The sequence below is a fragment of the Rhinolophus ferrumequinum genome, chromosome 21 (genome assembly GCF_004115265.2).
Source record: "Rhinolophus ferrumequinum isolate MPI-CBG mRhiFer1 chromosome 21, mRhiFer1_v1.p, whole genome shotgun sequence".
Classification (NCBI taxonomy): Eukaryota; Metazoa; Chordata; class Mammalia; order Chiroptera; family Rhinolophidae; genus Rhinolophus; species Rhinolophus ferrumequinum.
Genome location: NC_046304.1, coordinates 38741222 through 38753201, shown reverse-complemented (window position 1 = coordinate 38753201; position 11980 = coordinate 38741222). Strand labels below are relative to the sequence as shown.

The window sequence follows — 11980 nt, the reverse complement described above, 5'->3', positions numbered from 1 at the left end:
TTTCAGTGATAAGATGAAGGGAGAAAGATCATTAAGGAGTTCCCAGGCCCATGTTGTACTGAGAAGCATAGTAAGTGAACCAGAGAAGATCTGATATTGTTTACTCACCCCCCTCACTTTACAGAAGGGTAAACTGAGGCCAAGAAGACTAGGAATGGCTTGGTCAAGGTCACAGTTGGTAACAGAGCCAAGTCTTGCTTGGTGGGTTACTTTCTGAGGTGCTACCTGGTCAAACTGGTGATTCTGTTTCTCCCCCATCAGACTGGAAGAGTTCCAGAGAGTGAGTAAGCAGTTCTGCCTTCCCTCTCCCTAAGGATAAGTCAGCATTTGGAGTGAAAAGCAATGGATAATCTTGTAAAAACAAACACAATCAAAAGCACAAAACCTCACTTTCAGCAATCTTTAAAACCCAGCTGTCATCCCTACTCCCCCACCAGTCTTTTCACCAGATCTAATAGAAGGGGGTGGGAGGTGCTAAAGAGATAAGCCCTCCTGCCTCCCTACCTCTCTGCCTCCCCACTCCATTCTGGAGGGGCCTGAATGAACTAAACAGAGAGGTGGAGCCCCAAACAGCCCAGAGTGGCCAAGGTATTTGACACTGGCTTCTGCTTCCTGTTCCAGGAGTCCATGAGATATAGCAATTGTTGGGTGGGTCCCCACTAGAGGAGTCAAGGGTCACCCTGGGTGAGGTCCAGGGCCTCGGCTGCCCTCCTTCAGGTTCCAGGTTTGTTCTCCATGTTCCCTTCACAGCATGCACTCCTAGTCTCAGCCTGACTCTCTCCCTGAGCCAAGTCCTGGGGATTTATTTTAGGAGTTGTTTCGCCCACTTGCCTAACGTCTGCGAGAAGCTGGGTGTTTAGGGAGTCCTCACCATCTACCCACCTCCACCATCAGCCAGCAGCCCCCATAGGGCTCAATCCCCTGAAAGTCACCCTAAGCTCACTCCCCATGCCTGCAAATCCTCTGCCAAGTTGCTAGTGATTTTCTTTCTTTTTTCCTACCTGGCCCACTTTTTCTCTTAGCTTAATGGATAGAGTAACTATTACTTAACATGTGTATACACTTTAGTATTTACAAAGACATTTTACAATTATAGTGTTTTATTTGATCATTATACTCAGATATTTTCTCAGTTTTATAGATGAGAACGATGAAATTCAATGATTTGTTCAAGTTTACAGAAACCGGTCTATTTCTTACTTCCCAAAAAGCAGGAGCACTATAATGTCTAGCCAACACACACATCCTCAGTGTGAAGGGGCCTTCAACTCTGGGCACAGAGGACGCTGGATCAAATTTCCCTCCCCACCCAAACCCTCTCTACACTTTGGCACTATCTATGAAAATTTGAAATACATATACCCTTTGACAACAATTACATGTCTAGGAATTTATCTTACAGGAAATCTCCCTCCTAATGTACAAAGAAATATATGCAAGGAAGCTCATTGCTGTGGACAGTCGGTGGATTTAATTAACAAATGATGGTGCATTCATACAATGGAATCTCACGTAGTCATCAGAAAGAACGAGAAAAATCCATATGTCCTGACATTGAATAATGCCCAAGAAGTAAATAAGGAAAGAAAAACTATACCACAGTATGTCTTATATATTAATAGTCCCATGTGTGTTATATACACATGCCTTTTTTGTATATGCAGAAAAAACATCTGGAAGATTATATATAAAAACCTGTTCAAATGTTTAGCTAGCTCTGAATTTTAGATTACAGGGTTCTCCATTTTCTAAGTTTTTTTCACAACAAAAATCTATTACTTTTCTAACCACGTGGGGGAGGGGGAGAACAGTAAAAAAAAAAATGTTTTTAAAAAGGAAGGAAGGAAAACACCCTCCTCTGGCTTAGCCTGGGAGGAGGTCCCATGACACCCACCCACGAACTCCCCAGCCCGTGGTACGCAGATGGCCTTGGAAACGATGTGTGGCCACAGACTGCCCACCCCTTACCGCCCATGGCTGGTCTGGGCCTCCCTTACGGCTTTCGCTCCCTCCCTCCCGCTGGCCTCCATCCAAAATGGCCTGGGTTGGAGAACAGGCTGTCCTATGCACTGCTGATACTTCAGTGGAATTCAGTTCTCCCCAGGCCTGGTAGAGGCATCCATCTCAAGAAAGACTTGGAATGACACATGGTCAATGTGAAAGGAGGGTGGGGACTTCTGGCCAGATTTGAGGCCAGAGCTGTGCTGGGCTTTGGAGATAAAACTCCCACTCCTCAGGAAGGGGAGTTGGGGAGCGGAAAGCTGGCTCTTAGTCTAATCAAGGCTGGGAGGGAGGAAGAGAATGGGAGGTCAGACCTCGGGGATGCTAGACTTGCCGCTTGGCTCCTATCTCCTGTTGTCTATATTGTGAATACAAACAGCCGGCTTGGAGGAAGGATGTATGTATGTACCACCAAGTAGCTGTGTGTCCTTGGGCAAGTCACTGCCCTGTCAGCCTTAGGGACTTCTTTCCTTCCTCTTTGCTTTTTCTCTTCCTGGAGCAAGTGCAGCATAGGAGGACTGCAGAGGGCACTGGAAGGTGAGGGACCACTGCCATCTTGGCTCTCATGAGGAGGGGCTTGGGGAAGGGCAAGCTGCCAGGGAAAGTGTCCTCCATCTGGATTTTACAATCCAACCTGTGTGAGGAGAGGGGGAAGTAGTGGGGAGGGCAGCTCAGAAGGGGGACCCAACTCTGGGCCCACTGATTTTCTTTAGCTTCATTTCACAGGCATGTAGGCCCTGCCCACCACTCCTGGTCCCCAAAGACCCTCTGCCCTCAGGGAGCCTCTCCCTCAGCATCCATCTCAGGATCTCAAAGAAAGTCTATTTAAAGAAGCCGGGATAAGGGAACTACGACCCCCCCAACCCCGATCCCACCCCCATTCCAAACAGTTGGCCCAGAAGCTCAACATGCAGAATACCTAGGTGGAATGGACCAAGGCAGGAGGATTATTCCAAAGCTTCCCAGCCCCACTCAGCCAGAATGTAGCTTTCTAATATTTCTCCAGTGTTCCCCCTCCCGCAAACCCTTCAAAGCAACTGGCTTCTCCATCTCACTTTCACTTGTGCCACCATCCCCCTCCTCTCCTCCCCAGTCTTCCACCCCCACCAGCTGGCCACAGAGGGATGTAGGAAAGAGCTGGTCTCCTATGGACCACGGCCCCCAGGGCTGGAGCCTGGGAGAGCAGAAGATATCCTAACCAGGTAGGCAGAGCCAAGAGCTGGCACTTTGGAGGCCCCTCTGCTAGAGAGAGGGGAGCACCTCTGTATACATCCTTCTCCCAAATCCAGAGACCTCAGTCCCCCAGGTGACAATAAATGGAGAAAACATGTCCTTGGAGATTTTGAGACAAAAGAGCAGAATTGGGGTGGAGTGGGTCGGGTCAGAAAGATCTTCCAGCAGGGCAGGTCCTTCTAACCAAATCCTCCCCAGCCTGTTCCTGGGCTGCAGAAGAGGACTGTGTTGGAGGAATGCGAGCCATGAGTCACAGGCTTGTGTAGAGGGGGGTCAGGTAGGTGTCCCCAGCAGAACCAGCCCAGCAGCTCTATTGAGTAGTCCCCAGCACTGACGCACACTAGGCACCCTTCCGGATCAATGCACACTCACCCCTGTCCTGCCAGTCCCAGGGTGGGGAGGGGGCAAATCTGAACTGGCCCATACTCAGCAGCAAAACTTGGGCTTCTGCCAGCCCAGCTAGGAAGAGGCAGTTCCTGAGGAAGACTCCCCTGGGGCAAGGTTTTCAAGGTCTTTATCTGATTCTGGAGCAGGGACTCCAAACCTGCTCTGCAGATCCCATGTTTGCACAAAGGCTGGGGGAGGGACTGGGGGCTGGAAAGAATTGTGCTGGGTTTTTATTCACTACTCCCACCAATTAGGAGGATCTGATTGTTCTGTTATCTCAGACCCCGCTGGGCCCTGATGCTGGTGAGGAGGGGGCTGCCCTGAAAGTCTGGGCAGAGAACACCTTAGCATGTTCTTACTATCACAGCTAACATTGGTGGCCTACACCTTCCCTCTCTTTTCCCAAAGGGTTGGGGGTGGATGTCCAGCAGTCCTTAGTCCCACCATGCATAAGCTACCACTGCCGCTCTCGTGGGAACAGCTACCATTCCCAGAGCTGGGCGACTCACGGCTGAGTCACAGGGCCAGGCTGCTTCAATACAGCCCAGGCTTCCCCGGCACTAGTCACTGCCATTGCTGCCAGTAAGTAGTCAGCAGGTTGAGCACACCTGGCTTTAGGCCAGGAAGGAACTACTTTCCATTCTCAGGGGATCCCCCCAAGGTGAAAAAAAAGAAAAGAAATCCAGACCCACCTGACTGCTAAAGAGGAGAATGGGGACAGAATGGCTCTTTGAGGACTTATTTATGTAGACCTAGAATGTGTCCCTAAAGGCAAAAACCTAGAAGCAGCTCAGAGCAGCAAAATTTGAAGTGAAATCTGCAAGGACCAGCTGGTATCAGGGGCGAGTAAGAGCCAGAGGATGAGGGGAAAGGAGAAAAGTGGGAGAAAAGTAGGAAAAAGAAGGGACCTTCCCCCCCAAAAAAAACCTGCAGAGATCAGGCAATAGCTTGGGAGAGGGGTTTAACTCTAATTTTTAGAAGCGCACTTGCTCTGCAAATTCACCTTCAAGATAGTTGTTCTCACCATCCACCCCCAGATCCCACCCCTGCCCATATGGAAACGTTAGACGGCCAATCCGCCCAGTGGCTCAGGTGGTTGGAGCGCCGTACTCCTAATGCCCCAGAGGTCGCAGGTTCGATTCTCACATGGGCCAGGGATCTGCGCCCTCTACAGCTAATGTTGTGAACAATAGCTGTCCCTGGAGCTGGGCTGCCCTGAGCAACCCGGGGTCAGTGTGAGTGGCCAGCAGTCAACCTGAGTGGTAGGCAACTGGCGTGAGTGGCCGGCAGCTGGCTAAAGCTGCTGTGAGCAGCTGACTGACAACCCGGGAACCCCTCAGCGGCGGGGAGCGCAAGGCTCATAATACCAGCATGGGCCAGGGAGCTGTGTCCTACACAACTAGACTGAGAAACAACGGCTTGAACTGGAGTTGGGGGTGGGGGAGCACAAGAAGAGGAGGGGAAGAAATGTTAGACTGTTCCTCGGTTCCTGGAGCTAGGTAAGGAGAGACGAAAATCATACCAGACCATGGTTAGAGCTATAGTATCATGAGTCTTTAATAACTTATAGACAAATGCTAAAAAATACTTAATACAGAGGACATACATGGCTTATAAAACGGCTGTGGATCTACAGCTGTGGATCTATAAATGTGGGAAGAGATTCTTGGCACTCTCACACAAACACAAAAAAATAGACTATTGTGACTGGCATCCCTAGAAAAGCAGCCTGGGGAGACTCCCCAGTGCGGGGTGGGGACAGGGCAGAGACATTTCTCATTCATCCCAAATGCAACTTTCCTTTGCTCCCAAACACATCTATCAAAAAGCCAAAGAAAAACAAGAAACAAGGTCGAGGTAGAGTCACATTTTACACTGAAACCTCCTCAGTCCTGCAGCCCCCATGTCTCCAGATGGGAGGATGAGGAAGAAATGGGAGAACAAAGTCCATCTCTCATTCCCCTCCCCAATTCAGCACCAAAACAGAGGACCCCCCAGTGCGCTCCTGGGTCCTTCAGTGAGGTGGACAGGTCCTGACCCTGGGGCTGAGTGAGGGGCCGCAGGCTCTGCCTGGCTGTCCAGGTGTGCAGACAGCCCTCTGCTGGTGAGGCAGGGCAGGCCTCCGTCACCGCCTCTTCTTGCTTGCCCGAGCTGCCTTCTTCCTCTTGAGGATCATCTCGTAAAGGCGCTCCAGGCCTGGCTGCAGACCCACGCCATCCACAGCGCTGCAGCCCTGCACGTGGGTAAGCGTGGCAGCAGCCAGCTCTCGGACCGCCAGCCTCTTCTCCACCTCTGCAGCACTCAGTGCCCCAGGCTGATCCTGTTTGTTGGCCAGCACCAACACAGGCACACCCTGGTTGTCCGAGGCCCTGCTGATCCGGTGTAGCTCCACTTTCGCCTCCTCCAGCCGCTCGGCCTCAGCAGCATCCACCACAAACACCAGCCCGTCTGTCCGGCGTGTGTAGGAGCGCCACAATGGTCGCAGCTTCTCCTGCCCACCGACATCCCACACCTGGAAGGTGATGGCACGGGACCCCCCCCAGGGGCACCCGGATCTTCTCTGTGTTGAAGCCTTTGGTGGGAACACTCTGGACAAACTCCTTGAACTTGAGACGGTAAAGGAGAGAGGTCTTTCCAGCTGAGTCCAGCCCGATGACCACGACGTGCAGGGCCTGAAAGTGGGGCAAGAAGGAGGCGGTGGGCGCCATGTCTGTCAAGTGGTTCCCCATGGTGAGCTCCGGCTAAAGTGCGGGTCTTGGGGCTCACAGTAGAGGCACGAAGGAGGTCTTGAAATTGCAGGCTCCGGGGACCACAGCTAGGTTATCTGAGCAGGGAATGGTCATCAGAGAAAAGAGGAGACGTTTAATAAACATGAAATGTGCAACGTCTTGATCCTTTCCTAAATCAGCTGTCCATGCTTCCTTGTTAAAATTCTTTTTTTTCCTTTTTAAAACAGCTGCAGGTGTAACAAAGGCGCTCCCCTCTTCCTGGGGTCCTACCAAGGGCGACGAGACCTGAAGAAACCCCCACGTACAGGGACACTGGTGGGGGATGAGGCGTGGATCTGGCGGACTATGGGCTTCCAGCGCCTCTTCTCCGAGCTTGTGGTGCGGTAGCAGAAGCCGCGACCTCATTCCCCAGGCGAGAATCCTCGCGGGTAGAGGCAGGTCGGGCAGCGCCCCCAATTTAAGAGTTTAGGTGCGGGCGCTGGGACCGAAGCTTGAAGCCCGCTGCCACCCACCCTCCACATCCCCAGGCGGTTGGCACGCTCCTCCTTACACGGCGATCTCTGCCCCACAGGCCCCCGACACTCCTCTGCCCGCCTTCCTCTGACTGCCCACTCGGCCCCGGGCGGAGGCCGCCTCAGTACCGCCGGCACAGCCCGTTTACCTCAGCCGCGCTCTCCGCGGTAGGAGCCCCTCCGGGCCAGTCGCCTGAGCCGCCACACGAACCTCCACACCCGCGTCCAGCGCGCCGCCACTGCAGAGCAGTGGAGCAACTCAGCCTTAAAAACCCCAAGTGACGTCACGCTGTGCAGGCCAATCAGCGGCCCCGCTACGGCGGGGCGGGGCGTGGAGATACGCGCGCCGCATCTTTCACCTCACAGTGATCTGTGTCTGTTCGATCCGTAACCGTTTTAATTGATCTTTTCTACCATATTCTAGTATTTGGTATCCAACTCGGGACGAACCAGGAATGGGAGGTGGGAAGGGCAAAAGGAACACACGCGTGGCACCGTTTAACTCTGGAGAAGTAAAGAGCTTAATACTCAATGCCACCGCATTCCCTTCCCCCAGGCAGAGTTTTCCACCCACGGGTAAAATCCCTCCGCGAGGGGCTCTGGGGGAGATACTGACAAGTCTCCCTCCTTTATCTTTCCTAATTCAATATTCAAACCTGTGTGAACCTAAGAACCCTATAAAATAGCCGAAACCCATTACCCCTATTGATTCTCACAACAGTCCGAGAAGTAGGGGGCTGATGTTGCCTGCATTTTATAGGTGAAGAAAGCTCAGAAGGGTTCAATGACTTGTCCAAGGTCACACATAGCTTGTAAGAGGCTGAGCAAGGACCTGTCTAAATCCAGTTTCTGGGCTCCTGACCATCTTCTCTCATCAGGGAGGCTGTAGGGTTAGGTATCCCCAACAGAAAACCATCAATCACTAGTCAGAGCGCTGGTCTACAGCAGACCCCTTAAAGATCTCCCTGTTCAAATAGATAAAGGCAGAATTCTTCATTCCACAGAGCAGGTATTTATTGACCCCATTCACACCATGTATGAGCCAGAGAGATGGGGATATAGAGAATGTGCAGGCGACAGGGCCTGGCCTCAGAGAGCTTATACTCTCGTTGAGAGAGACCAGACTGGTCATTGAAAGGTATGGACGAAAAGGGGTTCTATGGAAAGTAACCTCACAGGGTGATCTGATCATAAACTCCTGACTGGGCAGGTTATGGTGCGTAGCCACACACCCCAGGCATATGAATTTTTACTTAAAGATTTACCTTTTCCTTAAGTAAGCCCTGTCCAATGTTTTCGTGCATCTAGGTTAACACACCCTTGACATAATCTTATTCACCCTCTGAGAAAGCACATGATCTTGTTAACTATTCTGTAATCCAATCCCCACCTTGCTTTCTCCCACCCTCATGTAATCTTTCTTATGTTCCCTCTTTAATTTTAAATGTGTAAAAGAAACTAAGAAATTGTCATTCTCCAGAGCACTTGAGATCTTGCTGCCCAGCAATCAACTGTCATCAGTTTTGGCTCAAATAAACTCTTATAAAAAATTGTTTACAGGTTTGGGTTTCTTTCATCAACACAGGGAACAGTGACAGTGCAGGACACACATGTATTGGGCCTTTGTAAATCGTGAGATAAGCACTTGTAGGACTTCTGAGAAGGGAGAGAAAGTGTCAAATGGAAGCTTCTGAAAAGGTTTCTAGACGTTAATTGGTCCTGTGTAGGATTGGTTAGGAGGGGAACAGGACTGGGTGGCATCTCCCGAGCCATTGCAGCCTGATACAATCTGGGCATTCCTGAAGAGGAGATGTCACAAAGGGGCAGTGTGACCCAAAGGATAACAATGATAACACAGTAAAATTGAAGGAGGTTAGGAGGATGAAATTGTAACTCTAATATTTCCATTTTTATAAGGAGGCGGGATTCTTACATTTATTACGTAATTCAATATTAACCTTTTAAAGGCTATATTGGGGGGGGGGATTGGAAAAAGGGGAGAGGCAGTCATTGCCAGACAGGAGGCCCTAACCCTTCCTGACCACTAGCATCCCATCTGTTCATAACCAGCCTGCTTTGCCACCTCCTTCCCCTCCCTGCTACAAAACCAGCCACCTGGTTTCCTCTAAGATACTGGAAGCCTCCTTGAACCGCTGAAGAGATCAAGACCTTAGGAAATCAGTTTGTTACACTCCCAGGTTGGGGGGGAGGGTGACAAATTGCAGCAGGAGCTAAGGTACAGAGGTGGAGCTGAGCATGGTCAATTAGGAGAGGGGAAGACAGAGCAAGGCAAGAGGTAGGGAACGACTACTCCACTGAGTGGTCATGGTATACCAGGCTCTGGTCTAGGAACTTTGCACACTTTCCTTTCTTTAATACACACCTCAACCTAAGAAGTAAGTATGGTTATTCTAAAAGGAAGAAACTAAAGCACAGAAAGGTTAGGTAATTTACCCAAAGTCACCCAGCTAGAAATTGGCCAAACTTGGCTTTGAACAAATGTTACAATGGCTATGAAATCAAAACATACAGAAACAGAGAACTGAAAACATACAGATTGTCTTGTGTTTCTTCAACAATCTTTGAAACTTCTTTAACATTTCTCCTTTATCTCCTGGGCCTCATACCCAAGAAGGAAATTGTCACTTGATTATCTGATAAGACATATAAAACTAGCAATCCCACCCCACCTTTCATCTTTTCTGTTTGCCAGGGAAGGTGTTGATGAACAAATGGGAAGGAAGAGGTGGAACAGGGGAGGGGTAAAGGAAGGGGCCCAGTTTGTCAGGGTAGCACCAGGTTGTAGACCTACCCCAATATGTCTCCTTTAAATGGGAACTCCAGTCCTCACCTCCCCACCCCCAGCCCAGGCATCTGCCTCAGGAAGCTTTCCTCCATTAATGTCCCTTTTCTTTCCTGGCACCTCTGCAGCCCTTTCTCTTCTCAAGATCACAGCCCAGGACCGATAACACTGGGGGATTCACTGCACAGAACAGTCAAACATTCATGCATTCAACATGCATATATGGAGTGCCTGCTAGGTGCGAGACACCACTCTGGGTTCTGAGCATATAGTCCTGAGTGAGACGGATAAGGCCCTCATGGCGTGGACATTACAGTAGGGCGTAAGGAGAGACAGACAATGAATAAAGAAGTAATTTCAGATGGCAATACATGCCATCAGGGAAAAGAAAGCAGAGACATGAGCTGGAAAGTGTCTGGGGGAAGGGAACTACTTTAGATTGGAGGTGTGTGTGCTCAGGAAGGCCTCTCCCATTGGTGACATTAGAGCCAAGGTTTAAGTGACAAGGAGTCAGGTAAACATTCTAGACAGAAGGACAGACTAGCTGGGACTTACCTGCTTCCTCCTATTGGCTCCCTTACCTGGATCAGATTCTAGCTGCTGTGTCATTGCTCTTCCTCAGAGCTGTCTCCCCCACCAGACAAAGCCCTGAGCCCAGGAGTTGGTTCTTTTCATCTTCTCTGCAGTGTCCATCACTGTGCCTGGTACATACTAGGCAATCAGGAAACCTTGCAGGAATTCATGAATGCCTGATGGAATGCTTAAATGTACTTGGGGGGAGGAGGTTCCCTGTATTTGGGAACCAAACATCCAGTCCGAGCCTAGGAGTTTCTTGGTCTGGGGTCCTCGAGCCTTTGGGAGTTCTATTGATACTGGGTTGGCCAAGAATGCATATAAAACCCTGCATTCTAGGCAATGTCTGGGTAGTATTGATCTCGCAGGCCTTTACTGAGGAGGAGGGTCTTTTTGGAGGAGAAAAACAGAAACTGGGGAGGAGGTGACACTGGAGAGGGAGGCCCCCCTCAAGGCCTGGTTGACTGAAACCCTGGGCTAAGAGTCGTCATGAGTCCTGTCCCTCACTAGTAGACTGGCTTGGAAACGCCACTTTCCTCCGGGAAGCCTCGGTTTCCTCAGCATGTGATGAAGGGTTTAGATGGTTCCAGATTCCTTCCCCCATAACAGTCCATGCTCTAGAGTAAGAGAGGGTAGGGGATGCAAAGAGGTCACCTAGGAAATGGCCGAGGATCCTGACCTCCACAGTACAGCATCCTAACCAAGTACTTGTCTGAGTGCACAAATGAAGGGAGGAGGGGGTGGCGTGAGATGGGGGGATGCATATCAAGGAGCAGCTGTCAGCTTGAGAACCACAAAGACCCATTTTTCAAATCCCAGTTTTGTTTCCTCAAGAATAAAATGGAAAAAATACAACCTACCTCTTAGAATGAGTATGGAAAAATTTTTTAAATGTGTGAAAGTGCCCCACAGCTACCCTTCTCCTCTACTAGAGGACCTTTCAGAGGCAAGCCTTCCAAAACCCAACCCCGGAGCACAGTCAAGGGCTGAAAGGAGTAGATGCTTCCCCCTGGTGGACGTGTTTGTAACTGCCTGATTCCTGAAGCAAAGTGCAGGAGTAGGGTTAACCCCCTGGTTAAGTTGCACAGGTTCCCTTGCCTCCTTCTGGAGTCTCCCTTTCAGACAGGATCTTTTGTACAACTTGGGATTGTAGGAATGGCAATTCCACCCTCTTACAGTTATTTTGTGTAAGTGAAATCAGATTTAAATGTACATTATTTCAGAGGAAAAATCTAATTTCAATTACATTTCCCATACTTTTACTGAGGGCCTAATAATAGGTACAGGGAAGGCTGAGGCAGGACAGGGCTGTAAGAGGGAAAGTTATGAAGAGATCAGTTGCAGCCAACTTGCTGTGACAGATCCACGTGGGGATAGATGTCCAACATTCATTTACACCGGAGCCTGGTGCTCAGGAGGGGCTTTAGCTGGAGGAGGGGACTTGGGTGGTCAGCAAGAAACAGAATAGGAGCCCCAAGAGAGTGATATGACATACCCCTCCGCCCCCCATCATATGTAACTCTAGGGGAATCATAGGAGTACATCCTGGTTCTCAGGCCTGGAGTTACACTGCCTGTTAAAGAAATACAGTGTAACAGCCCCAAACCGCTGTGTAAAAAGAAACAATGATTTGCTGACATCTCCAGAAACCTTAAAGGGAAGCCAATTAATAAGCCTTGGCAACCTAGTGTCTTCTATGCTTTCTTGTCACCCCATCCAGAGCTCTCCACCCATCCCATACT

At 50.1% G+C, this 11980-nt stretch overlaps 1 protein-coding gene across 1 annotated transcript; it reads right to left on the bottom strand.

Moving 5' to 3' along the window:
• Window positions 1-5175: 5175 nt before the first annotated feature.
• ARL4D (ADP ribosylation factor like GTPase 4D) lies at window positions 5176-7117 on the bottom strand. The gene is given in 3 exon segments (XM_033089068.1): window positions 5176-6160; window positions 6162-6445; window positions 7012-7117. Coding segments are annotated over 2 exon segments (603 nt in total). The 5' UTR covers window positions 6351-6445; window positions 7012-7117; the 3' UTR covers window positions 5176-5746.
• Between the last annotated feature and the right edge of the window lie 4863 nt (window positions 7118-11980).